Source organism: Trichosurus vulpecula, chromosome 4, assembly GCF_011100635.1.
Source record: "Trichosurus vulpecula isolate mTriVul1 chromosome 4, mTriVul1.pri, whole genome shotgun sequence".
NCBI classification, from domain to species: domain Eukaryota; kingdom Metazoa; phylum Chordata; class Mammalia; order Diprotodontia; family Phalangeridae; genus Trichosurus; species Trichosurus vulpecula.
In genome coordinates, this window is record NC_050576.1 from 197,654,912 (window position 1) to 197,681,959 (window position 27,048).

General features: G+C 42.2%; 1 protein-coding gene, 1 long non-coding RNA gene and 2 other non-coding genes across 7 annotated transcripts in view; 1 reads left to right on the forward strand and 3 right to left on the reverse strand.

Annotated features, from left to right (window-relative positions):
- The window catches only part of ST6GALNAC2 (ST6 N-acetylgalactosaminide alpha-2,6-sialyltransferase 2), a 45,383-nt gene extending 26,614 nt beyond the window's left edge, over positions 1-18,769 (forward strand). Inside the window, exons 2-9 of the mRNA XM_036757969.1 lie at positions 6,370-6,418; positions 7,821-7,995; positions 9,116-9,284; positions 9,806-9,944; positions 10,967-11,070; positions 14,191-14,274; positions 15,022-15,121; positions 18,073-18,769. Of these exons, the coding sequence (XP_036613864.1) occupies positions 6,370-6,418; positions 7,821-7,995; positions 9,116-9,284; positions 9,806-9,944; positions 10,967-11,070; positions 14,191-14,274; positions 15,022-15,121; positions 18,073-18,273 (1,021 nt within the window). The 3' untranslated portion in view covers positions 18,274-18,769. The remainder of the gene's footprint in view (positions 1-6,369; positions 6,419-7,820; positions 7,996-9,115; positions 9,285-9,805; positions 9,945-10,966; positions 11,071-14,190; positions 14,275-15,021; positions 15,122-18,072) is intronic.
- Positions 18,770-18,975: 206 nt separating this feature from the next.
- Positions 18,976-24,414, reverse strand: LOC118848923. 4 transcript variants are annotated; one of them, XR_005010272.1, is made up of 6 exons: positions 24,346-24,414; positions 23,631-23,721; positions 22,587-22,676; positions 21,249-21,352; positions 20,759-20,809; positions 18,976-19,067 (listed from the first exon to the last, which is right to left on the reverse strand). It is a non-coding gene; the product is annotated as an uncharacterized LOC118848923 (long non-coding RNA). The 4 variants fall into 4 exon arrangements; XR_005010269.1 differs by having other exon boundaries at positions 24,275-24,364; XR_005010270.1 differs by having other exon boundaries at positions 22,587-22,771; positions 24,275-24,364.
- On the reverse strand, positions 21,446-21,519 carry LOC118849307. The gene has a single exon (XR_005010353.1). It is a non-coding gene; the product is annotated as a small nucleolar RNA R38 (small nucleolar RNA).
- LOC118849308 lies at positions 22,756-22,832 on the reverse strand. The gene has a single exon (XR_005010355.1). It is a non-coding gene; the product is annotated as a small nucleolar RNA R38 (small nucleolar RNA).
- Positions 24,415-27,048: the final 2,634 nt, after the last annotated feature.

Below are 27,048 nucleotides of genomic sequence, written 5' to 3' on the forward strand. Positions count from 1 at the left end.
TTTCAGGTCCATATTCACTCCCTTTCACTTTCTCCTCTGTGGGCCTCCCCCAACCCTTGTTGGGAAATCAAGAAAAGCAAAACCTCTGTTATTAATAGGTATAGTCAGCAAAAAAAAAAAATTCCCACATGTCAAAAAAAAATTTTTTTTAATACCTCAATCTATACTCTGAGCCCATTGCTTCTCTACCTGGAGATGAACAGCATATTTCATCGTGGGTTCTATGAGATTGTGACTGAGCATTATTCTGATCTGATTCTTTATAATATAACAGTATTTGTAAGGCATTGTTCTCCTGGTTCTCACTTTACTTTGCATCAGTTCATATAAGTCTTCCCAAGTTTCTCTGAAAACATCTCCCTTTATAATTTTTTCAAGCACAATAGTATCCCATCAGTCAACAAACATTTCTTAAGTGCCTATATGTGCCAGGCATTGTGTTAAAATTCTGGAGATATAAAGAAGGGCAAAAGATAGACCCTGGGGGCGGAGCCAAGATGGCGGCTGGTAAGCACGGACTAGAGTGAGCTCCCTACCCGAGTCCCTCCAAAAACCTATAAAAATGGCTCTGAACCAATTCTAGAACGGCAGAACCCACAGAACAGCAGAGGGAAGCAGGGCTCCAGCCCAGGACAGCCTGGATGGTCTCTGGGTGAGGTCTATTCCACACGGAGCTGGGAGCTGGGAACGGAGTGGAACAGAGCCCAGCCTGAGCGGCGTGGACGATCCAGACCAGAAACCGGGCGGAGGGGGCCCTAGCGCCCTGAATATGTGAGCTGCGGCACTTACCAGACCCCTCGACCCACAAACACCAAAGACTGCGGAGAAGGTTAGTGGGAAAAGCTGCGGGAGTGGAAGGAGTTCGTGGTTCGGCTTCCAGCCCCGGGGGCAGCGGAGGTGGGGCAGCTACAGCTGTTGTTACTTCTGGCTCCAGGCCCACCTGGTGGGAGGAATTAAGTGGCGGATCAGAGCAGGAATGCAACAGCCTGCTGAAGATCTAAGCCCAGTCTGGACTGGGGGTCCTTGGGGAAGGAGGAGTGCGGCTCTGACAGAGCTGGCACCTCCCCCCCAAACGTAGAACATAGAACTCGTTATTCTACAAGCAGTCATACCCCACTGAAAAACTCAAGGGTCAAGTTAGTTGGTTGGGAATATGGCCAGGCAGCGAAAACGCGCCCAGATTCAGTCTCAGACTTTGGATTCTTTCTTTGGTGACAAAGAAGACCAAAACATACAGCCTAAAGAAGACAACAAAGTCATAGAGCCTACAACAAAAGCCTCCAAGAAAAACATGAACTGGTCCCAGGCCATAGAAGAACTCAAAAAGGAGTTGGAAAAGCAAGTTAGAGAAGTAGAGGAAAAATTGAGAAGAGAAATGAGAAGGATGCGAGAAAACCATGAAAAACAAGTCAATGACTTGCTAAAGGAGACCCAAAAAAATACTGAAAAATACACTGAAGAAAACAACACCTTAAAAAACAGACTAACTCAAATGGCAAAAGAGCTCCAAAAAGCCAATGAGGAGAAGAATGCCTTGAAAGGCAGAATTAGCCAAATGGAAAAGGAGGTCCAAAAGACCACTGAAGAAAATACTACTTTAAAAATTAAATTGGAGCAAGTAGAAGCTAGTGACTTTATGAGAAATCAGGATATTATAAAACAGAACCAAAGGAATGAAAAAATGGAAGACAATGTGAAATATCTCATTGGAAAAACCACTGACCTGGAAAATAGATCCAGGAGAGAGAATTTAAAAATTATTGGACTACCTGAAAGCCATGATCAAAAAAAGAGCCTAGATACCATCTTTCAAGAAATTATCAAGGAGAACTGCCCTGATATTCTAGAGCCACAGGGCAAAATAGCAATTGAAAGAGTCCATCGATCACCTCCTCAAATAGATCCCAAAAAGAAATCTCCTAGGAATATTGTTGCCAAATTCCAGAGCTCCCAGATCAAGGAGAAAATACTGCAAGCAGCCAGAAAGAAACAATTTGAGTATTGTGGAAACCCAATCAGAATAACCCAAGATCTGGCAGCTTCTACATTAAGAGATCGAAGGGCTTGGAATGCGATATTCCAGAGGTCAATGGAGCTAGGATTAAAACCTAGAATCACCTACCCAGCAAAACTGAGTATCATGTTCCAAGGCAAAATATGGATTTTCAATAAAATAGAGGACTTTCAAGCTTTCTCAGTGAAAAGACCAGAACTGAATAGAAAATTTGACTTTCAAACACAAGAATCAAGAGAAGCATGAAAAGGTAATCAAGAAACGGAAATTGCAAGGGACTTACTAAAGTTGAACTGTTTTGTTTACATTCCTACATGGAAAGATGATGAGTATGATTCATGAGACCTCAGTATTAGGGTAGTTGAAGGGAATATGCATATATATGTATATATGTATGTATATATATATATATATATATGTTTATGTATATATATAAGTCAATGTGTATGTAGGTATATATCTATGTGTATGTGTATGTATGTATATGTATATATATATATATATATGTAAAAGAGAGAGAGCAGACACAGGGTGAGTTGAAGATGAAGGGAAGATATCTAAAAGAAATAAAAAGAAATTAAGGGATGAGAGAGTAACATACTGAGAGAGGGAGACAGGGAGAGATAGAATGGGGTGGATTATCTCGCATAAAGGTGGCAAGAGGAAGCAGTTCTATGGGAGGAGGGGAGAGGGCAGGTGAGGGGGGAATGAGTGAACCTTGCTCTCATCAGATTTGGCCTGAGGGGGAATACCATACATACTCAGTTGGGTATCTTACCCCACAGGAAAGAAGAGGGAGGAAGATAAAAAAAAAAAATAAAAGGTGGGGGGATGATGGAGGGGAGGGCAGATGGGGGTGGAGGTAATCAAAACAAACACTTTGGAAAGGGGACAGGGTCAAGGGAGAAAATTCAATAAAGCGGCATGGGTTGGGAAGGAGCAAAATGTAGTTAGCCTTTCACAACATGAGTATTGTGGAACGGTTATACATAATAATACATGTGTGGCCTAGGTTGAATTGCTCAACTTCTTAGGGAGGGTGGGTGGGAAGGGAAGAGGGAAGAGAATTTGGAACTCAAAGTTTTAAAATCAGATGTTCAAAAACAAAAAAAGTTTTTGTATGCAACTAAAAAATAAGATACACAGGCAATGGGGCGTAGAAATTTATCTTGCCCTACAAGAAAGGAAGGGAAAAGGGGATGAGAGGGGAGGGGGGTGATAGAGGGGAGGGCTGACTGGGGAACAGGGCAACCAGAATATAAGCCATCTTGGAGTGGGGGGGAGGGTAGAAATGGGGAGAAAATTTGTAATTCAAAATGTTGTGATAATCAATGCTGAAAACCAAATATGTTAAATAAATAAATTGCATTAAAAAAAAAAAAAAGATAGACCCTACTCTCAAGTCGGTCACAGTCTACTGGGGGTGGGGGGGAATATTAAACTACTACATAAAAATAAAGCTATGTGTATGTATATGTGTGTATATAAGATATATATGCACATATATCATATATATAAACATTTATGATAAATTGGAGATGATCAAAAGAGGGAAGGCATTAGCATTAAGGGTGTATCAGGAAAAGCTTCTTAGAGAAGGTGGGATTTTAGTTGGGACTTGAAGGAAGCTAGGGAAGTGAGAAGATGGAGAAGAGTAGAGTATTCCAAGAGTGAGGAACAACCAGTGAAAATGTTCAGAATCTGGAGACGTAGTTTTTTGTTCAAAGTACAGCAGAAAGTCCAGTGTCACTGGATCACAGAGTATTTGGTTGGGGGAGGAGTGGGGAGTAAAGTATAAGAAGACTAGAAAAGTAGTAAGGGGACTGGTTATGAAGAATGTTGAATGCCATATTGAGTATCTTACATTTGATACAGGTGGAGGGAGCTACTGAACTCTAATTGAATATAGGGGTTACATGGCCAGATCTATGTTTTAGGAAGATTAATTTGACAGCTAAGTGGAGAACAAATTACAGTGGGGAATAAGCGGAGGATGAACTGAGAGAGACTTGAAGTAGGGGAGGCCAACCAACAATCTATTGCAGTAGCCCAGACATGAGGTGATGAGGGTCTACACCAGGGTGATAATGTCAGAGGAGATAAGGAGACATATATGAGAAATGTTATGAAGTTAGCTTGACAGGTCTTGGCAAGAGATTGGATGTGGGAGGTGAGAGATGAATCAAGGATGACATCTAGCGTGTGAGCCTGGATGATGATGAGGATGAGGATGACGATACCCTTGATGGTAAAAAGGAAGTTCAAAAAAGGAGAAGGTTTGGGAGGAAAGATGAGTTTAATTTTGAACATGTTGAGTTTAAGATGTCTATGGGACATCCAGTTTGAGATATCTAATAGGCAGTTGGAGATGTGAGCATGGAGGTTAGGATTGAGGTTAGGACTGGATAAATAGATCTGAGAGTCATCTTACCATAACTTCTTCAGCAATTTCCTGATTGATAAGCAGCCCTGTATTTTCCAATTCTTTGCTACTTCAAAAAGAACCACCATAAATATTTTTGTACATATGGGCCCTTTTCCTCTATCTCTGATCTGTTTGGGGGTACTGACCTAGTAGCAATAAAAGGTCAAAGAGTATGAACAGTTCAATAGCTTTTGGAAATAGCTCCAAATTATTTTGCAGAAGGGTTAGACCAGTTCATGGCTCCATCAACTACAAACCAATCCACTGACATGATATTTTCTCATAGCGCCTCTAGCATATCATTTTCCCTTTTTGTCAGTTTTACCAATCTAGTGTGTATGAAATGGTACCTCAGAGCTGTTTTAATTTGCATTGCTCTAACTATGAGTAACAGAGAATTTTTTTCATGTAGTGGTAGATAGCATAGATTTCTTCCTCTGAAAACTGCCTATTCATATCCTTTGACCATTTATTGATTGGAGAAAAGCTAAAACATCTACAAGCAAAGACTCAAAGAAAAAGGATACCTTGGGCACAAGTCTAGCCAGAATTCATGCAAGAGATTAAAGCTAAAGTTTTCAAATAAGGCTAAAAATTATTTTAAAAATGAAATGATGAAAAAATGTGGAAAGAAATAAGAGTTTTAGAAGAAAGATATGGAAAGAGAATTAGCAATTTGGAACAAGAGATACAAAACTCCTCTAGTTTCCTGTTCCCCTCCTAATATTAACTGCATTTGGTTTTGTTTATGCAAACTTCTTAATTTTATATAATCAAAATTGTCCATTTTATTTTCTCTGATTTTCTCTATCCCTTATTTGATCATGGCTTCTTCCTTTATCCATTGATCTGAAAGGCATTTTCTTCCTTGCTCCTCTAATTTATAAAGTTACCCTCAATGCCGTAGTCATATAACCTCTTTTTTTAAAATTATATTTGCAAGATACCTAGCAAAATATATTCCTACCAGCCTTGGTTAGGTATACTTTAGTTCTGTCTGGGAATCTGTCATCTCTATATTTAACAGATGTCTGGCTAGATAAAAAGTAAATCTAATTGGTGGTGGAATTGCCTACATGGACAGGCCCACAGATCCATCAAAGTATTATTTTTAACTGAATTTTAAATATTCTGGCTTCCGTGGTTTTATGTATACAAAAGAATATTGTTCAATACCCATATGCAATTTGTTTCTTTAACTGGATTTGTTTAGAGCATTATTAGGTTTACAATCATTTCATGTTCTGTCCTTTTTCGGTCATGTCCAACTCTTCATGACCCCATTTGGGACTTTCTTGGCAAAGATACTGGAGTGGTTTGTTTGCTGTTTCCTTCTCCAACTCACTTTATAGATGAAGAAACTGAGGCAACCAGGGTTAAGTGACTTGCCCAGGGTGACACAACTAGTGTCTGAGGCCAGATTTGAATTCAGAAAGACGAGTCTTCCTGACTCTAGACCTGATGATCCATCCACTGCACTACCTGCCCTTTACAATAAATATTTTAAACAAAAAGAACCAGAGGCTTGCTTTTCTCCCATAACCTAAATGACTTACACTAGAGAGACAAAGGAGACCATGTGGTATCCAAGAGCTCAAAGAAATCAAGAGGACTGACAATAATAATAATAATAACAGATTTCATTTAGATAGCCCTTTAAGTTTGGCAAAGCATTTTACACGTTGTCTCATTTTATCTTCAAAACAACCCTGAGAGGTAGGTGCTATGATCATCCCCATTTATTGATGAAAAAGCTGAGGCAGACAGAGGTTAAATGACTTGGTTAGAGTCACACAGGTAGTGTCTGAAGCAGGATTATAAACTTATAAAATTATAAATAGCCTGGTCCAGCTCTCTATGCATTATAGCAGCTCACAGAGAGACAGGAGTACGGATGCCCTGTTTATCTGTTTCTGCTTTCTCCCAACAGGCATGAAATATCATCTGTATCTCATTCTACCAATCCTTGGACTAGAAAGGTATGATGATCAGCCCCTCTGCAGTGATGGAATAATCCTAGGTTGGGGGAAAGAAAAGAAGGGAAAAGACAGAATTAGAAGATCACTCTAATGAGATGATCCCAATTGAGGAGACACCTTTTGTAGCCATGCCCTTCTGGCACCTAGCACAGTGCCAAGAAAATAGTGGGCACACCAATAAACACACTGATGTTGGGATTGCTCTAGAGATTATACTGTCTTCAATCATCTGCTCTCTATCCCCACCCTCTAACAAGTTAGACAATCCTGTAGCAGGAGAGCCCTTTGTATTTTAAATATCCCTCTAGATGCTGGGGCGGGGGTGGAGTTTAAAACAGAGGAAATGATACAGAGCTCTCCAAATCTATTGGGGTAGACCAGGCACACACCTATGGAGCAAGACCTGTAGTGTAATATATAAACAAGCAGGTCTAAGGTAACAATATTACCTGAAAATGTAGTGATGTCTGAGATGATACAGTAAGGCTGGAAGGCAAGTTTTATATGCAGAAAGGGTCCCTTTTTCACCACTAAATAAGGAAATAAATTTATAGTTATTATTATAATTTATCATATCAATAAACATTTACTAAGTGCCTATTGTGTGTAAAGCACGACACATGGTTGGAAGGGGGTGGTGGGAAGGAGAGGAAGTGTGGTATAAAGTTTAAGAAACACAGTTATTGCTTTCATGGAGCGTACGGTTTAGTTGGAAACATAGTATACACACAGATAACTATAATAAGAAATAACATAAAATAGCTATACAAAAGAAGTACAAAGTGTTATACAAGCTGGAGGCTAGGGGGAGGGCCTTGCCAACTTGGGAGAGATCAGGGAAAGCTTTGTGGAGAAAATGGTTTTTTGAATTGAATCTTGAAGAATGGGTAGGATTTCAAGAGGCAAGGAAGGGAACACCTAAGAAATGATGGGAGTAAAGACCAGGACAATGGATCTCCTTGAGAGTAGGAATGGTTTCTCATTTGTTCTTTGCATTCTCAACCTAGAGCAGTATTTTGCACTTGGTAGGTAAATGCTTGCTGTGTGGATTGGGAAAAGTGAAAGCTGGGCCATTTCTCAGCTGGGTTCATGGTATGTGAGAGTTAAAAAGATTGTAGAGATAGTCTTCATTTTATAGATAAGATCCAGAAAGATGATTTGCCCAACAGGACACAGTGAGTTAATTGCAAGTTCAGGCATCCAAGCTCCCAGTCTTTCTAAGAAGCCAAATTGAAGTCCCTAGGAGAGCTGGATGTTGCCAGAGAGAGAGAAAGAATGGTTGCTTTCCTATTGCCTTCTTCTCCCCCTTCCCCCACCCTGTGACAGGCCTCCAGGTTCCCCAGCAGACTGTCCCATCTTGGTACTGGCCCGCACTCTGAGCTGCATCACCTCTCCCCCACAGCACCAGCCCTGCAACCGCCCACTGGTCCCTGCCACTCAACACCACTACCTTTTCAAGCATAAGTTTAACTTCAGTGTCCCAGTGCTGTTAAGCGGCAGGCTCTTCACCCAGGAGCTCTGGGACCAACTGAATCAACAGAATGCCCCCTATGGCTGGCGGGGGCTTTCCTATGAAGGTAATCTTTTGCTGCTATTCCTAGCCCTGTGCTTCTTCCATTCGCTGCCTCTTACCTCATAGTTCTCTTAGGTAAGATGGGATTCCCCTCATCCTTCCCACTCAGAAGCTGTGACGTAACCCGAGGGAGCCACAGTACCAGTTACTGTCCCAAAATTCAAACACCTGCTGAGCACACCCTTCACTGACATTCCCACTCACCCCTATGTTCTAGAAAGGAATCTTGCTAGAGCCAAGGATCACCCAGCCTTTGGGTGCTATGGGCCCAGTCTGGGAGGCCTGAAGAGCCTGCAAGCTTATGCATATTGAGAGGTTTGGGCTGCTATAGTGCAGTATCTTTTGCTACTCAAAATGTTCTGATGTCCAGATACAGATGGCAAATATTCCAGTGATCTCAGCCTCGCCTATTATTGTTCCTGCCCTAATTGTTGTAATTCCTAGCCTAGGGTCCTACCTGATAGCACTCCTCCCAATGCACTTCCATTTTGTCTTCCTCCCCCACCCCGCCCCCGCTGTGTGTATCTAGTGTGGGAGGGAAGAGTGACCAGAGATATTGGGGTGTGGTTGGGGCAACTTTGTAAGGTGAGATAGAGCACAACCGGCCCATATCCTGGGCTGGATCATAGCTATTCTCCTCCTCTTGGGAAGTCCATGAAATGCAGGTTTCCCAAAAGACCCCTTTGCCCTTCAGGCTGATCTGCTGATCTGAGAGGACAAACGCAGAAATTGACAATGAAGCAGAAGGGTCCTCATTTCTGATCTTCGTTGTTGTGTTCTCTTAGGATTATTTTTATTTTTTTTTGCAAGCCTAACTTATTCTTCAGTATATGTTCATTACTTATGCCTAGCTAAGGATTCCTAAACCCTGGCCCTTCTGAATTCATAAAAGGTTCAAGGGTGATGAGGAACCAAGGTAAAAGTTACACTAATAGCTTCCCTTCCCCCCAGCTCTGAACCTTCTCACTAAGCCAACCTCCTTCTTGGCTAACGGTCCATCGTTCCTACCCCATGTCTTTCCTGGTTTTTCTTTGGGGAAAAGGGCTAAAGGAGAGTCAAGAGCTTGTGACAGGCCTCCCTACCACTCACTCCTTAGCTCCCCCATCCTGGCTTCCATCCCACAGGTATAGCTTCCACGTTGAGCCTCCTGAATACCTCAGCCAATGCTCAGCTGTTTGATTTCTCCACAAAACAACGCGTGGGTTGCATTCGATGTGCTGTTGTGGGCAATGGTGGCATTCTCAATGGGTCCCATCAAGGTCCACAGATTGATTCCCATGACTTCGTCTTCAGGTATGAGAGCCAGGAAGCCCAATCAGGACAGAAGGCTAATGAGAAGGGGGGCGGCGGGGGGCAGGGAGATGGAGTGGAGGAGAGTGGCTAAAAAAGAGAAGAAAGAAGAGCATCTGATCATAGAGGGAGAAAGGTTAAAAGCAGAGTAAGTACTATTAATTGAGAACCTCCCTGATATCTGCAGAGAAAAAGAAGAGAAAAAAAATGTGCCTGACTTTGAGGATCTCCCAATCCAATGACAGAGATAGGATATGCCCATGGAAAGACTTAAGAACAAATATATGAATCAATACATGAAAATTAACAAGGTAGAAAAAAGGGATATAAGTGCCAAATGAACATGGATGAAAGCAGCAATCCGAGATAGGAAGCATTTCCTTAATTCTGAAGGAGAGGGGGGATATGGGCTGGCAGAGAGGAGGCTATAGGGCAACTTAGATAAGTTAAAATGAGTAAAGAATCTGTGTTGGGGACTAACAAGAAATGAAGTTGGCATAATGGGGAATTCCTTTTTCTCTCAGGATCAACGGGGCTGTGATCAAAGGCTTTGAAGAGGATGTGGGCACCAAGATTTCATTCTATGGCTTCACTGTGAACACAATGAAGAACTCCCTGAAAGCTTACAGGAATCTGGGCTTCACTTCAGTGCCCCAGCACCAGGTGAGCACTCCCCATGGGAGGTCCTGGAGACTATGATTTGTAGAACATATACCCTTGGAGCTTGGTCAACAGGTTATACCTGTTGCTAGAACTCCTTGGAAAAATGAGGGACATTGGCCTCATGGCCTCTGGACTTCACAGTATATTCCTGACCTGGGGACTGATTTCAGGAGGTCCAGGTACTTGGATGGAAAAAAATTGTATCTTTATTTTCACTAAACTTTGGCTTCCTTTATAATCTTATATATTTTGTTTTATGCATTTTAAACATTATTCTGAGAAGGGTTGGAACTAGTTGGTACTTCAGGGGGTCCATGAACTTGGAAGGGAAAAAATTAGATTTGACCGGACTACCAAAAGGGTACATGACACACAAAGAATTTAAGAAGCCAGGGCAGCTAGATGGCACAGTGAGTAGAGCCCCACCCCTGGAGTCAGGAGGACCCAAGTTCAAATCCGGCCTCAGACACTTGACAAACTTACTAGCTGTGTGACCCAAGTCACTCCCAATTGCCTTGCCTCCTCCCTCTCCAAAAAAAAAGAATTTAAGAAGCCTTGCCCTAGAGACTAGAAGTTTGAAGAGGGAGATTCCCTATTGCCTCAGGCCAGACACTATCCCTCAGAAGAGAAGTGTAAGGTGGAGGTCAATGGGGTGTGGAGGGAGGGTGCAAGTACACAGTGGGGGACCTAGTACAACTAGGATCTCCCAGTAATTTGGGCGGGGGGAGGGGGGGGAGGTTGGCATTGAGGGACTACAACTGAGAGCCATCATTTGTACAGCACGTTAACTAGAGAAGTCTTGCTACTGAGTCTCAAGACAAGCTCCTCAATCCAGAGTCTCTTTCTGGGCCCTGGGGATTATCAAGGATATCAAAAGTAACTGACATCCCATTTCCATGGAGTGGGGGTTGGGAAGTTTGAAGGTCATTCTCTAGTAGGCCAGCCCAGATTAGGAGAGGGAGTATCTGGGCTACATATACAACCCACCTTCCTGGCTCAGTCATCTCTGATCACTTTGGCAGGACCTGCAGTATATCTTCATCCCTTCAAATATGCGGGACTACCTGATGCTAAAGTCAGCCATTCTGGGTGTGCCTGTTCCTGAGGGTCATGACAAAGGAGATAAGTAAGTAGACTAGGCCAGGCTGGGACAGTGTCATGTTATAGGGTGGGAAGTACAGGTAAAAGAAGAGGCAGGAAGCTGGAGTTATTATATAACATAACCTACCTAACATCCTAACACCCAGGGGGTCCATTGGTGGGATGGGATGAGTGGAGACCAGGGAAGGCCACCATCAAGGATTCTCTAAGCAGGGTTGACAAATTCCCAAGGTAGAGGCAGAGTTTAATACCTAAGTTCTTCACTCCCATGACATCCCATCCTTTGGAAAAGTACTGCCAGGTAAATATCCCACTGCTCATACTGGTCCCCAATAACTTTTTTTGAGGCAACTGGGGCTAAGTTACTTGTCCTGGGTCACACAACTAGTAAGTGTTAAGTGTTTGAGGTCAAATTTGAACTCAGGTTCTCCTGACTCCAGGGCCAGTGCTCTGTCCACTGTATCACCTAGCTGCCACTCTAATAAGTCTTTCTAATGGCAAGCCTATAAAAATAGTCACTGAGGTGATGGGCAGAAATTTATTTATTCTTTGTCTGAAGGATCGCTCAGAAAACTAATCCAGCTGCCCAAAGCTGGGGTCTAGAAGAAGCCTTTCAGTGGTGGGGGTTCCTACCTTGGTTAGGAAAGTTGTTTTCAATGACTGAGAGGACCATGCCTTACCCAACTAATAAAAAGGGGAGCAGATTGTTTACTGCTAAGTTTCCTGCAAAATGTAGGCAGGACCAAGGAAATTTGTTTTCCTGTGGCTTCATTCAAACCTCACTTCTTTCTTAGACCAAGCAGCTTCTTTGCTCCAAACTGAGACTTCTCCCATGAAATTCCATATGTCTGAAATGATTTCCTTTAGGGTTCCCCCCTAACATCTATCTGACTTTACTTAGCCCCACAGCAATGCAAAAAAAAAAATCTAAACCCTAACCATTTTATACTCACCCCCAACAAAAGTAAGGAGATGTTGAGGTTGGCCATCCTCTTAACTCCTCACAAGCACCCTGGGCCTTGTAAGTACTCAATAATTACTAACTGATGATGAGGATAGTGATAACAATGCCTTTTGTGACCCGGGGAGGGGTTTGGGCTCCTAAGAGAGGGTCACTCAGAGGCTAGGTTTTATTAGATAGGTAGTAGCCTCCCTAACACCAATGAACTCCCCCTCCCAATCCCCCAATCCTTCCCCTTCCCAATCCCCCTCCCAATTTCGTTCAGGCCACCTTTCTCAAAACCTTCTTAATGCAACAGCTAGAGGGGGAGCTAACCAACACCCCCGAACACCATCCCAAACTCCTCCTGCATCTCCCTCTTCTCCTTCTTCTCGAGCTCCATCCCAAACTTCAGGTGGTGGACCTCCTTCCCCCTCTCAACCTACTTCACCAGCTCCTTCCCAAACTATCACTTCAACTCTAAACCCACCTCCCTTCCAAAACCGACCTCCATCCCGGGGTCTTTCTCAGACTCCCACTCTACCTCCCTCCAAATCCCCTTCCCAATCTTCCCAAATTTCTGCCAATCTTACTACTGCTGTAGTATAGCTGTCCACTGTATCACCTAGCTGCCACTCTAATAAGTCTTTCTAATGGCAAGCCTATAAAAAGTCACTGAGGTGATGGGCAGAGATTTATTTATTCTGTCTGAAGGATCACTCAGAAAACTAATTCAGCTGCCCAAATCTGGGGTCTAGAAGAAGCCTTTCAGTGGTGGGGGTTCCTACCTTGGTTAGGAAAGTTGTTTTCAATGACTGAGAGGACCATGCCTTACCCAACTAATAAAAAGGGGAGCAGATTGTTTACTGCTAAGTTTCCTGCAAAATGTAGGCAGGACCAAGGAAATTTGTTTTCCTGTGACTTCATTCAAACCTCTTTACCTTCCTCACTTCTTTCTTAGACCAAGCAGCTTCTTTGCTCCAAACTGAGACTTCTCCCATGAAATTCCATATGCCTGAAATGATTTCCTTTAGGGTTCCCCCCTAACATCTATCTGACTTTACTTAGCCCCACAGCAATGCAAAAAAAAAAATCTAAACCCTAACCATTTTATACTCACCCCCAACAAAAGTAAGGAGATGTTGAGGTTGGCCATCCTCTTAACTCCTCACAAGCACCCTGGGCCTTGTAAGTACTCAATAATTACTAACTGATGATGAGGATAGTGATAACAATGCCTTTTGTGACCCGGGGAGGGGTTTGGGCTCCTAAGAGAGGGTCACTCAGAGGCTAGGTTTTATTAGATAGATAGTAGCCTCCCTAACACCAATGAACTCCCCCTCCCAATCCCCCAATCCTTCCCCTTCCCAATCCCCCTCCCAATCCCGTTCGGGCCACCTTTCTCAAAACCCACCTCATGCAACACCTAGAGGGGGAGCTAACCAACACCCCCGAACACCATCCCAAACTCCTCCTGCATCTCCCTCTTCTCCTTCTTCTCGAGCTCCATCCCAGACTCCTGGTGGTGGACCTCCTTCCCCCTCTCAACCTACTTCACGAGCTCCTTCCCAAACTATCACTTCAACTCTAAACCCATCTCCCTTCCAAAACCGACCTCCATCCCGGGGTCTTTCTCAGACTCCCACTCCACCTCCCTCCAAATCCCCTTCCCAATCTTCCCAAATTTCTGCCAATCTTACTACTACTGTAGTATGGCCCACTCGGACTCGCTCTCCTCTTGTCCCTCCCGGTATTGAGCCATACATTTCCCCACTACTTGCCCCAAACCTTTATTTTCAGCCACCTACTATCCCCATCCCCTTCACCCCTTGCTTTCCCTGTAACTACCCCTGCCCTCCTGATAAATCCAAACCTCCAGAATCTATCTATTACCCACTCTTTCCTGCCCCTCCTCGTCTCCCTCCTCTTAAGCTCAATTACCCACCTACTAATGGACTGTTCACACCTCCTTGTTCTCTAACCCACCAGCCTCGGTTAGACTGTTTCACTTTAACAAAGCCCTATCAAGCTCCTACCATAATACCTGCAACTTTCTATACCCCTTTCTCCCGACACCATCCTCATCCCCGAGCTCATCGTCGCCGTAGGCATCACTCCCTTGCCCCAATGTCATCATCGTCTCCAACTCCACTTAGTGATATCAGTTATAATCGTTCTGTACATTTCTTCCGTGATAACGCCTAGACCACAGACCTATTTTGGACCGGATGCCTCCGTGAGTAAATTCAAGCTGTTACATCCAGAGTTCATCAGCTACCTGAAAGAGAGGTATGGATGGTGGCCAGGGCCTTGGCCCTTTTCAATGCTCAAATCAACTCCCTGACCTTTGCCTCCATCTCCCTCAACACTTTCCTTCACCACTGGGATCCCAGCACCAGCATCTTCCTGCCCCATTCCTCTCTACACTTCCTGGGTCTGATTCCTCTCCTGTACTAGCCAGCATGGTCTCACTAACCACAGGCCTCACCATCCTTAATATTTGGGGCTTAAGGGAATATAGTCTCCTATTCCTTTCATAGATACTTAGAGCTAGAGCAGGAAGAGATGCCATTTAATCCAATCCTCTCATTTTATAGATGAGAAAAGTGAGGCACAGGTCAAAGGATCAGAAGAGGGATCTGAACCTAAAGCTTCTCTCCAGAGCTAATCTCTTTCCACTGTACCATGAGCTTGCCTGCTCCCTCCTGGTCTGGGGGAAAGGGATAATTTTAGGGTTAGGCTCGAACCTGTCAATAAAGAGTTCACTATGGGGCGGGGAGAGGAAGAGATTAGGTTGGGCTCCTTTATTCAGCAGCAGCTCTTAATTACTACTATCGGTACTGATGGGGTATACAGGTAGAAGGGATGGGCTACCAGTGTGGGGTTATGACTAATGGGTACAAATGCCAAAAGCCATTGAAGAAAAAGTTTCTAATCCATTTGTGCTAGTTGTTACAAAAATGGAATGCCATGCATGGCCAGGAGTTGACTGAACTTTTTAATGTGAAAAATCATGACCCTTCTTTTTGTCTCTAGGTTTTTGAAATCAGGCCTTATCAATAAAAAGTACGGGCACCTGTACATGCCCAGTACTGGGGCCCTCATGTTGCTGACAGCTTTGCATACCTGTGACCAGGTAAGAAATCTCTCCTATTCCTGGTAGAGTCCTGTTGTGCGTTGTGCTTAGACCAGGACCATCAGTGAACCTGATTATTTCCTGTTGGGGATCTTTACTAGAGCCTTAGGTCTATAATCAAATTTCCTGAGAAGCACTGAGAAGTCATGGCAACCTTTCCCATTAAAGAGCTGGGACCGAAGTGCAATCTTTGCCTCCTCCAGTCACCCCATCTCTTTAGACAAAACCCTATCATCCTTTACTGAATTGCTAGGGACTCATGAATATTTTAGCCTTTCCAGCTTGTTTTCCTTATCTCATGACACATGTGGCTGTGTATGGGCAGTAACTATCTTCCAATCATTTTTTAAGAGAATGAAACGGTCCCTGCCAATACTAAAGCTATGGGGTCCAAAGCCTCAATTGCTACTACTAGTTGAGTATTTCTTAGTAGACAGACCTAAGCATAGGCCCACCCCAATTTGCATCCTATTCTCACATCCTTGTCACCTGTTTATTTGCATATTAACCTATCAATTTATTACATTAATAATATCATTTATTACATAGTCCTCAAGGGGGCAAGTGATATAGTGAATCTGGGTTCAAATTCCCCTCCTACACTAGCTGTGACAATAAGGAAGTCACAATCTCTCTGGTGGGTTTCATTAATATTGGCAAATTCTCACATCCTTGTCACCTGTTTATTTGCTTTTTAACCTATCAATTTATTACATTAATAATATCATTTATTACACAGTCCTCAAGGGGGGTATAAGACAGATAACACTAGCATACAAGATGGCTGCTAGCACAACTCTTGATCTGGACAGGAAAGACAGCTTCAAAGGGGTTAATAATCTTTAGTATTCTAGTGTAGTCCTCTCACAAACGTTGCTGATAATGAAGCACAAACTCCTGCAGCATTTCCTAATCACCCTTCTAGCAGGGGTGGGGGGGACGGGGTTAATCAACAGACACAACTTGTACATTCCCCCAAATCCCCTCAAGCCTTGATAGGGGCCAATCAAGGCACACAGCATTCCAGCTTGTGCATTTAACTTTAAAGTTCCACATTCACTGATCAGTGCCCACCTGCTTTATGGGGCATCAGACAAAGAAGGCATATTGCAAGCAACAGCCTCACAAGTTTACCTTATCTCACTGTGCAGCTGCAGTGGATATCTACAATTTCAGCACGTTTCTATTATTTATCATTATATAATGTTGTGCAAACGTGGTGACGTTTTGAACCATGAGCCTGGGAAACTCTAATAACAAAAATCTGTCTTACATACACTAAAATCCACCTTACAGGTGAGTGATATGGTGAACCTGGGTTCAAATTCTCCTCCTACACTAGCTGTTATAAGGAAGTCATAATCTCTCTGATGGGTTTTATTAACATTGGCAGATTCTCACTTCCTTGTCACATGTTTGCTTTTTTAACCTATCAATTTATTACATTAATGTCATTCATTACATAGTCCTCTAGGGGGCGAGTGGTATGGTAAACCTGGGTTCAAATTCCCCTCTTACACTAGCTGTTACAACAGGGCTATCCAACCTTAGGTTTTTATTGAAACAGACAATATATTTTGATTTGCCATTTTAGTGAGAGCTGTGCTGTAGGTTTACTAAAGCATTTATGTACATTTCTATGCTTGTAGGCGGCAGCATAAATCACACTGCAGGCCACGTGTGGCCCACAGGCCGCATCTTGGACAGCCCTGTGTTACAATAAGGAAGTCACAATCTTCCCTGGTGGGCTTATATTAATATTAGCAGATGGTCCCCACCATAATTCCCACTCTTCTTGACATTCCATCTCTCCTTATGTGCTTGACCCTTTCCTGATGCCTACAAACATGACCAAGTTTCTCTCCTCAAAAACAACTTCCTCATTCCCTGTAAGTCTGGCTTCTGACCTCATAACTGAAACTGCTTTCCAAAATCATAGTTCATGACTGCCAAACCTAATTAACGGCTTCTTCACCATTACTTTCTTTGACTTCTCTGCTAACTCTAAGATACTTTCCTTTTATTTCTTGGCTCATTGTTTTCTTCTGGTTATGACTGACCACTCTTCAGTACCTTTTGGTGATGCACCATCCTTGCTAAGTTAACTCTAAGCATACCCCAAAGCTGTCCTGCTTTAGTTGATTTGCCTTCTACTATTTCTACATAGTCCTAACCCTTCTCCCTAAATTGCCTATTGGACATTTCAAACCACCATGTCCCACAAACACCTCACTCCAAACTTCCCTATTACTGTTTTGAGCATCAGTATACTTCCATGTTTCCAACCTGTCATCCTTGACTCTCTTAATTCACCCCACGTATCCAATCAGTTGCAATCTTGTCTCAGCACAGAGCCACCACCCTGGGGCACCTTTGTTCTAAAATAAGTCTTCTATTTGGGCCTCCCCAGCACATCTATACCCCTTTCCAAATAACCCTCTGCACAACTTTCATTGCTTTTCTATGATACAGGTAGAATTATCACTCCAGCAGAGCTGACATCTTTCCTCCCCCCAAACTCCAATAGTTCCCTAAACCTTCTCACTGTTATACACACAAGATCCTGCATCTCTCTGATCCATGTCTTTGTGCTGGCTGCACTCCATCCCTGAAATTAACTTCCTTACCTCTGCCTTTCAGATACCTTGGTTTCCTTTAGCTCACCTCAAGCACCTTCTTAATGAAGCCTTTTCTGATTATTGCCTACATGCCTTCCCACCACAGATACTACAGTATCCCTATCCCAGAACTACCTTACTAGATGTATATTTTCCATCCACTCCTATGTTGTCTTTTTCAGAACAAATGATCCTTGAGACTGCTGTACTACACAACTTAGTTTTTTAATAAATGAGTTTTCTTTTGAGCTAGGGACTATATCTTCTTTTTTCATAGGATTATGTGTTTAGTGGGAATAAATGCTATGAACTAATTTAACTCTTCTTGTGCAGGTCAGTGCCTACGGGTTTATTACAAGCAATTACCACGAATTTTCTGACCATTATTATGATCGCAAGAAGAGGCCCCTGGTGTTTTACGTCAATCATGATATGCGCATGGAAAGCGATCTGTGGAAGAATCTGCATGAGGCAGGCATTATGAATCTATATCAGCGCCAAATCCAAAGCCAAGCCAAGCCACAAAGTACTTAAACAGCAAAGCTCAGCATTTTCAGTTTGATACAGAAGCCCTGTCTTTGGTTAAGAATTTACAGACGGTTTGCCAGAGGCATTATCTTGAAACTGAAAAATGTCCTAACCTACAATGGAGATGAAAAAATACATAACATGCCAGTAGGGGCCACCATGCCTTGTTGCTGATTTTCCTGCATTTTAAAGCCGACTCTGTAACTCATTTGGAAATGACAAAGCGACACATCACACCCTCTTCGCCCCACAACAGCACAAAAACCAGAAAAATTTCTTAAAACACAAAACTTTAAACTCGGCCCAGGGACAACTGAAAAGCAATGTTAAAGAACCACCCAGTAAGGTAACAGCAGGTCTCTGAGAATAACAAGATCAATTTCTGCCCAACAGGGAGGGGAGGGGAGGCACTCCCACTTGATGAATGGGTGGATAATTGTTAACTTCAAACGTTTCCCCACTTTGTATAATTACATAAATATTAAAGGACCTTTTCCTTGTCTTTTTTGCGATGGCTGGGAGGTTGGTGGAAAGGGGGAGGAGGGTAGAAATTCAGAAAGTTTATGATAAATCTAATAGCTTCTCACACTAACCTAAAAGGTTACAAATCTTCCTGAGCCTTCTTACCAATGCTAATGTTGCCCATTTTGCCCTTGGTAACATGGTTTCAGTGAAAAAGGTTTAGGAACTTACAGCACTTATATGAACATGTTTTCAAGTAATTTTATTTTTTAAGCATGTAAAGTATATACCATATAGTAAGACTGTTGGCCACACGCAGCTTCAATAGCAGAAAATACCTGTCAAAGGAAAAAAATGACACGTCAAATAGCAGCCAATAAATGGTCACCATATTGAAGGTTCCTAACCCCAGCTCAGTGTTGCAGGTCTGTTCCACAGAGAATTTACAAGGGTATATAAATGGGGGAGCAGAGGCTTGTCTTTTGTATGGGCATGACCCTTCAAGTAGATTACATGCTATTGGAGTACTGGACTGTCAAGACCAAGGTTTGAGCTCTGCCACCACCACTTAATAGTTAATCATGAACAGTGTTTTATAAACTGTTTTATAATATAAAACTGATTAAAAATGCGAAACAAGTTCCACAACTACTTACAATCTGCCCTTTTTTTAAAACAGGGAATCAAGAACTGTTAAGTCACTCTCTTAAGATCATGCTACACTGTATTTCCTTAAATATTTTCACTAAGGGTAATTATCCTCTTAATCATCGTGGTTTTACAGGATAGGTTTTGATTACTACGCCAATCAGTTCTCAACCATCATTGAACCTTTCACCCAAGCAAATAAAGCTATTCTTTTCTGGTCATCAACCTGCCATTTCACTCTTTTATGTCAGGCTCTAAGCTAATGAGGTGAACTCCCATAGCCACTAATCTGTAATCCAAACAAACCTTCTCCAGTGGTTGAGCCAAAAATGTGACATTAACTATGAAATGCTCACACATAAGCACTTTTTTCTTTCAGTGGAAAAGAAAGGCAGTCCTTCTCTACCCAAGTTCAAGATAGGCATTTAAATGTAGAATACCCAAGGAGCTATCAAGCACCACCCCCACAACCTCCAAGCTCTGCCCAAAAGTTCTAAGAAGGCTGCCTGAAAGACTGCCACATGCCAGACGTGCCATTCAGAAAGGACCCTGAGCCAAAGAGCTAAGCAACTGCCACTGGGGGCTGTACCACCACCCTGTTGTTCAATGTCAAAGTGCTGACTTCAAGAGAAGAAAACAAGACCATTAGTGGCTGGAGGTGAAAGATATTTCAGGGCACTATGTTCTTTAAACTGGCTTAAAACCTGACTTGCCTTCCCTAATAAAAGGGCATTCCTACAATAAAATTATTTGACCAATGTCTTTTCACTCTTGACTTTGGTGCTACTGCTAAGCAGAAAGTGCCAGAGAGCAATATTTAGGTTTTACCTTACTCAAAAGAAAATGATGTGTAGGCAAGTCTCGGCAAACAATGATAAAATTTAATCCGAACGGTAGAATAACATAGGGTTTCAGAGAGCGGGCTCCTAAGGTTAGTTAAGACTGAGTAAGGACTCAAGAAGGCGAACTCCAAACTCCTAGTTTAAGATCTCAGATGAACTTGCTTCTTTAAAACAATCCAAAAGTTATATAACCCATTTCTCCTAAAGGTACAAAGCAACAAAAACCTAGTGAACCTCAAAAAATGCAGTCTACTGAGGGGGAAGATAACTGATTAGAGCTTAGAGGTTGAATCTAAATCCATCTGGGGGGGCTCGAGGTGTTTCCAGACTGGAAATATAAGGCACCCAATGAGATCAAACTGATACACAGGTCTTAGAGCTAAGGTGTAAAAACTTAAATAAAACCAGGATTTTTTCCTGTTTTTCTCCATGTTCCAGGGAGTAGGACATTAACTTAATGCCTATTAATGGGTAAGGGTGCTACTGCTTTTCCATTTCACATTGGTTTACCTCCACCCCACCCAAATTGGATTACTTACCAACTTGCCAGTCACCTGACCTCTCCAGCATCCCTTCCAGGGCTGAATCTCCTAAGATTATAAAATGTACATTTGAATTGGGTTTCCTGATTTAGGGCAGGGTTTGGTTCCAGGACATTAAACCACAATGGGCATGCAGATTGTACACAATGAACAAGAATCAAAGCAGTATATTTTATTCTAACTCTTGAATCCTTACAAAAAGGTGAACTTCATAGTTTACATATAAACAGACTACTGAAGCACCAAGCTACTAAGCCTCAGAAGTGATTTGCTTTCCCCACACTTAAGTTTTCAGACAGGGATAACAAAACATCATTGGCTTTTGGAGCTTCCTGGAAACAAAACATTGAACTCTCATGTTTTAACTTGCCTTAAGACAAAACAGACTGCAACCTGGTACAGTGTACTACACAAACCCACTAATGCACAAAGGCCTTCCTGATAATCCATAGGGCACCAAGCTTCAATATTTTTCAACAGTGTTTACCTGCTTTAGGGAAGAGAACAAGTTTTCTACTTCTCTCCTAGCATAGATATGCTTCTACTATCAGTGATATTCTAAAGTCTTCCAGTTGAGGCAGAGACTGTAACCTACAAAAAAAATAACATAATAAAACACGTACCTAAGTTAACTCTTAAATCAATAAATTCCAATCCTTTTAAATACAGTAGTTTAAAAGCAAGCCAAGCTTCAGGAAGTTCTTATTCCACATTTTTCTTTTTCAGACAGGGATAACTTTGTAACATCACCAGCTCAGCTCTTATCAAGTCATCAACCTCTAGTACAGGGGTTCTTAACCTTCAGTTTGTGAACTTGCTTTTTAAGGTTTGATCACTTTCAATATAATTGGCTTCCTTTGCAATCTTACGTATTTTATGCATTTTAAAACATTTTTCTAAGACCACAGGCCTCCGACTGTGAAAAGGAATCCATGACACAAAAAAGGCTAAAAGCCCCTCCTCTAGAACAAAAACATGAAACTACTTTGTAATGTATACATCACTATAGTTTTCTGGGTCTTTTATGATGTTAAGTAGCATAACAACTAGTTGCCAATTAAGTATACAATGCAATCCTCTTAAGCCCCAAAGAGGCATGCCTGAACTACCCCCCCCAAAAAAATTAGCACAGGAAAGGTAAATACGATTGTTGAGAAAATATGAAGTAATGAAATTATTTCCTATTTATAGGTCAGTCTATATGAAAAGGAAAAAAGGGATGGTGATTCCTGTTGTCTATCTGCAAAAGGGAGGGAGGGGGGAAACGATGACTGTGAGAAAAGGGAACTGGGATGAGAGGACTGGTTGGGGGAGGGGTGGTCACACTCCAAAGCGAAGGGACTGGGTGTCACTGAAAAGCATTCTCATAGAGGAGTGGGTGTGTTTGCAGTGGGAGATAGGAACCTCCTAACGGACTTAAGCCCAGAAAAAGTCTGAGGACTAGTGGTTGTCTTCTCTATAACTATGTCCCCATAAGCAATTTTCCACCCCAGGAGATTCGTGAGTTACTGGGAGTCATAGTTTTTTCACTTTTTTTTTCTGTACAGCATTGAGTCTCCTATAGGAAATAAACCCAATGTTCTGTTAAGGTCATAAAATCAGAGGTGGAATGGACTCTTTACAAATAAAGTAAAAGGCAAGGGGCAGTGCCTTATCTAACATAACAAAACTAGTAAATGAGAGAACAAGACTAGAAAACCTAGGGCTACTGCTACTAATTCTTCATCCAATATTTCACATGGACTTCTTGACCATTAACTATTATTGGCTAAATTAATACTTAACGGAACCCATACCATACTTCAAGAGAATTTTAAATACTTACTCTTCGAAGGTGGAAGTTGGAAGATCCACAATCTTAATATTTCCAATTAACACTTTTTCATCTTTTTCGGGGTCCAAAAGCAGACAGTATCTGGCATCCCAAAACACACGTACATAAGAATATTCAAACAACTTCAAGTCGTATTTACTCTCAAATTAAGTTTGCAGAGCTGTGCCTCAGCAAGACTGAATCCACATGAAAGATGTTGTTCAGACAGGGATAACTTTCTAATCATCACTAGCTCAGCTCTCACAAAACTTTCTAAAACCCACCCCAAACCAGGCCAGGTTTTTCCAAGTACTCCCCTTTACCATCAGCTAGCTTTATGGTAAAAGGCATACAACACTAGCATGGGCCCTAAGAAATCCCTAGTCCTCTTCAGTGGCAAGGATCATTATGATAAAAAAAAAATTTAGACTAAGAAGCAAACTCAGGTCATGTAATCCAACTTCATCATTTTAGAGGTAAGGAAACCGAGGGGCAGAGAGGTTGTAATTTGTGCAAGGATCAGAAGTAGAAAGTGGAGAGAGAGGTTATTAACCCAGGTGCTTTGACTAAATATATTCCTCTCTTCACTACACTTGCTGGCATACAGACCTTCCAATACTTTTGTAGATATAGTTTTTCCTTTTGTTTGAGGAAAAGAAAAAGGATGAAGTCAGATTTCTGATTAAATTACCAGCAAACAGATAATTGTCGAGGATTTATTGCCGGGCAAAAATCTATGAGCAAAGTGCCCTATTCAAACTCTGTCTCCCCACCTCCTAAACAGTGCTCTGGATACATTGTATCTTGTTATTTCAATGAATGAAGTGAATGAATGAACCCTTGGCTCGGAGGGGTAAACTTCAATCTTTACAAGCCTTGTGACCCATGGGCAAGTCACTTAAACTCGGGACTTCAGTTTCCTCATCTCTAAAACCGGAGGACCCTTGTGCTCATTTATCTCTAAAACCCCTTCCAGTTCTAAGCATAGAATCCTGTGATCCTCATCCATTCTTACATCCACTCATTTACATCACCATCATTTAGAGAAAACACTACCGTTTTTTCTGCTCTTCCATTTCTCAGTTTCAAGGACCAATCCCTTTTGGCATCAACGTGGCCTCCATTTTCCCCAAAGCAAATGAAAAGCCTGTGGATAACAAACAGGTTACCGGCAGGAAGGGGGGGGGGAATCTAGGCTAGATTGCAGGTCGGGGGTAGGGTGGGGGGAGTAACAGTTAAGAACATCTCAGCTTCCCAATGCAAACCGGAGCAAGGTGCGGGTGAAGTTGGAGGGCACGAGGCATGGAAGGGGCCGAGGCACAGACAATGGGTTTCCCGGGGGAGGGGGGGGGGTCCTAAGAAGAAGGGGTTGGTAATTCGATCAATGACTTATTAAGCGCTCCCCACAAGCCCGGCAGAGCGCTAATCGCAGTGATATAAAGAAAAGCAAAAACAGAAAAACAGTCCCTAAAGGACCTAAAGGAGCTTACAAGCTAACCAAGTAGGCAATTTGCAAACAGCCCCCGGACATGCAAACGGAGGCCACCACGTCGGGAGATGGGACACTGCCTGGGAGGATAAAGGGATCCCACAGGGCCCGGGCGGCCACGTTCTCAAACGAGAAGCCTCTCCGAGCCTTGCCTAGGCCTTCTTCCAGGCGTCCAAACCCATCCTTCCCTCATCGCGCCCATCATACCCACCATGGCCCGCCGCATATGCCGCCTCATTGGGCTAGGCCCAGACAAACCAACCATTTCCAAACCGTCCTAACCAGTAAAGGGCCGGAAACCGAAAGGACACGCGTTTCCCGCGATCTCGCAAGTCTTCTCCACCGGTCTCGAGGGAAGTGTCGCGAGGCTGGCAAAGGTGTATGGGAAATGTAGTCAGGAATGTATCCCTCTTAAGAGGAAGTGCTATAGAAGTACTTGTGTTGATAGCCCGTCTGGAAAGTTACGCTCTCTTTCTGTTTGAGGCTGCTCCAGAGGACATACCTTCCAAGCCTACTCGTTCTGTACGGTCCTTACCCATGTTTTCGAATACACCATGGATAGAGTGCTGGTTCAGCAAGATATGAGTTCAAATGTAGTCTCAGACACACTGGCTGTGTGACCCTGGCCAAGTCTTAGCGCTCCTGGCTACTTCAGTTTCCTCGTCAGTAAAATGGAAATAATAGAACTTAACTCCCAGGACGGTTGGAAAAATAAAATTAGATAATGTATGCAAAGGTTGCTTTAGAGAGCGCCAACAATATTTATTGTTTTATAATAATGGCTATTGTTATCTAGTATTTATGTAGTGTTTTAAGATTTGCAGAGTGAGTTATGAATATCTCATTTTATCCTCACAACAGCTCTGGGAGATAGGTGATATTGTTGTCCCCATTTAAAATTTTTTTAAATTATTATTTTTGGAGGGGGGTGTAATTATTTTTTTTTATTTTTAACTTAAATACAAAATGAGAAAAGAGAGCTTTGCCACGAACACAGCAGATCATAAGAGAGAATTCAATAGAAAACAATAAATTTCCACTTCAAGAAAACCTATATAATAAATATTACACATTGTTTTTAAAGCTGCCCAGCTTTTCTTTGCTTCCTTGTTGGTTTTCTTTTGTTCTCTGCTGTGCACTTTTTACTTTATTTTTTCCCCCTCCCTCCCCGCCTCCACCCTAAAGAAAGCTATAATGAAGTGTGCAGATAGATAGATAAATATAAATATCTATAAACATACACTATATGTTTATATACACCAAGAAAGTTCAAATTGTAGAGACAGATCCCTAAAACCCTCAGTAAACTTAGTGGGATCTTCTGAGTATCTCCCCAGTTTTTCTTTAATTTGGATGAGATCTGAAATGGAGAATGGAACATGCACTCTCCTTGTCCCAGTAGGGAAGGCAGGCATTTCCCTCAGGGGTAAAAGCCTTGAAGGCGCTGTGGGACCTGGAGCTTGGGAAGGGATATAGGAAGTCCCACTTCTGGTGAGGGTGGGGCTGGGAACTGCTGGCTGACCTAGATTAAACTGCAAGGCCAGGGCATCTGGCTGGCAAGGGAGAAGATCAGCTGATACCTGAGGTTATAATAAAATTGATGATACGGAACCATAGGTTTCTAGGGGTGCTCGAGACCCCAAAATACCAACACGCCGGGTCCTGCCAAAAGAATTCGACTCAAGCCTTCTCAGCCAAGGGAAAAGACAAAGTTTATTAGGGATTCACCATAATGGGTCACCATAAGAAATCCCACCCTTTGTGACGCCTATTTTCACAAGCAGGCCAGATTGAATCTAAACTGAGCTAGATTGAATCTGAGCACCTTCATGGAGGCAAGATGGAGATTATATACACAAAGATTGTAGGAGGGATTGAGGGGTGGTCTGGGGTGACTAGAGGAGGGGTTTAGGGAGGGTCTTGAGGATGAGTCTAAGGAGGACCAGGTGAGGTCAGAGTCCAGACACCAAGAGAATGGAATTAAGGGTTGGAAGTAGCTGAAGGCATGCATATCTATAGTAACAATAGAGGGCAAAGTTTAGGTAGAGATTTGGACCTAATGATAATGTGAGGCTTGTGGCCTTAGGGAAAGGCCAGATCTAGTTGGAAGATTCAAGGACAGTTCAAGGGGGCTCCCAGAGACTGTATTCCAGATTCAAGGGGGTTCCCAGAGACTGTGCCCTCATCATATACACATATACACTCATACACATATATGTAAGACTGTATTTCCTCCTATCATCTGTTTTTCTGAAGGCGGATAGCATCTTCCTTCATAGGTCCAAGTCTCCATGTTTTTCAAAATCACTAGCTCATCATTTCCTACATCACAGCAATATTCCAACACAATCATATCCTATCTGAGAGATTGTCTACAAAAGTTTTTCCCCAATTTACTGCATTCCTTCTATTCTTGCCTACATAAGTTTTATTTATACAAGAAAATGTTAATTTAAAATAATCAAAATTATCCTTTTTACACTTCAACAATGCTTTTATTTATAATATAGTTTAAGGTCTGATACTGCTGAATCTCCTTCCTTTACATCTTTTCCCCCAGTTTCTTTGAAGTTCCTGACCTCTTACTCTTCCAAATTAACTTTGTCATTTTTTTCTAACTCAGTAAAATTTTTTTTAGTAATATAATTTGGATGACATTGAATAAATAGATTAGTTAGGTAAAACTGTCATAAAAATCATATTGGCTTTACCTACCCATGAACAATAAATATTACTTCAATTATTTAGATCTGAGTTTATTTGTATAAAAAGTGTTCTGTGTTTATGTTCATATAGTTCCTGTGTCTGTTTTGGCAGATATGTGCTCAGCTATTTTATACTGTCCAGATATTATATATGGTCTAAAACAATATTGAATAATATTGCTGACGTAGTTTAGTTTCTCTATTTTTCACTTTTGATTAAATTAATTTTAACTTTAACTTTATCTGACATGATTACTTTCTCTGCTCTTTTACATAATAA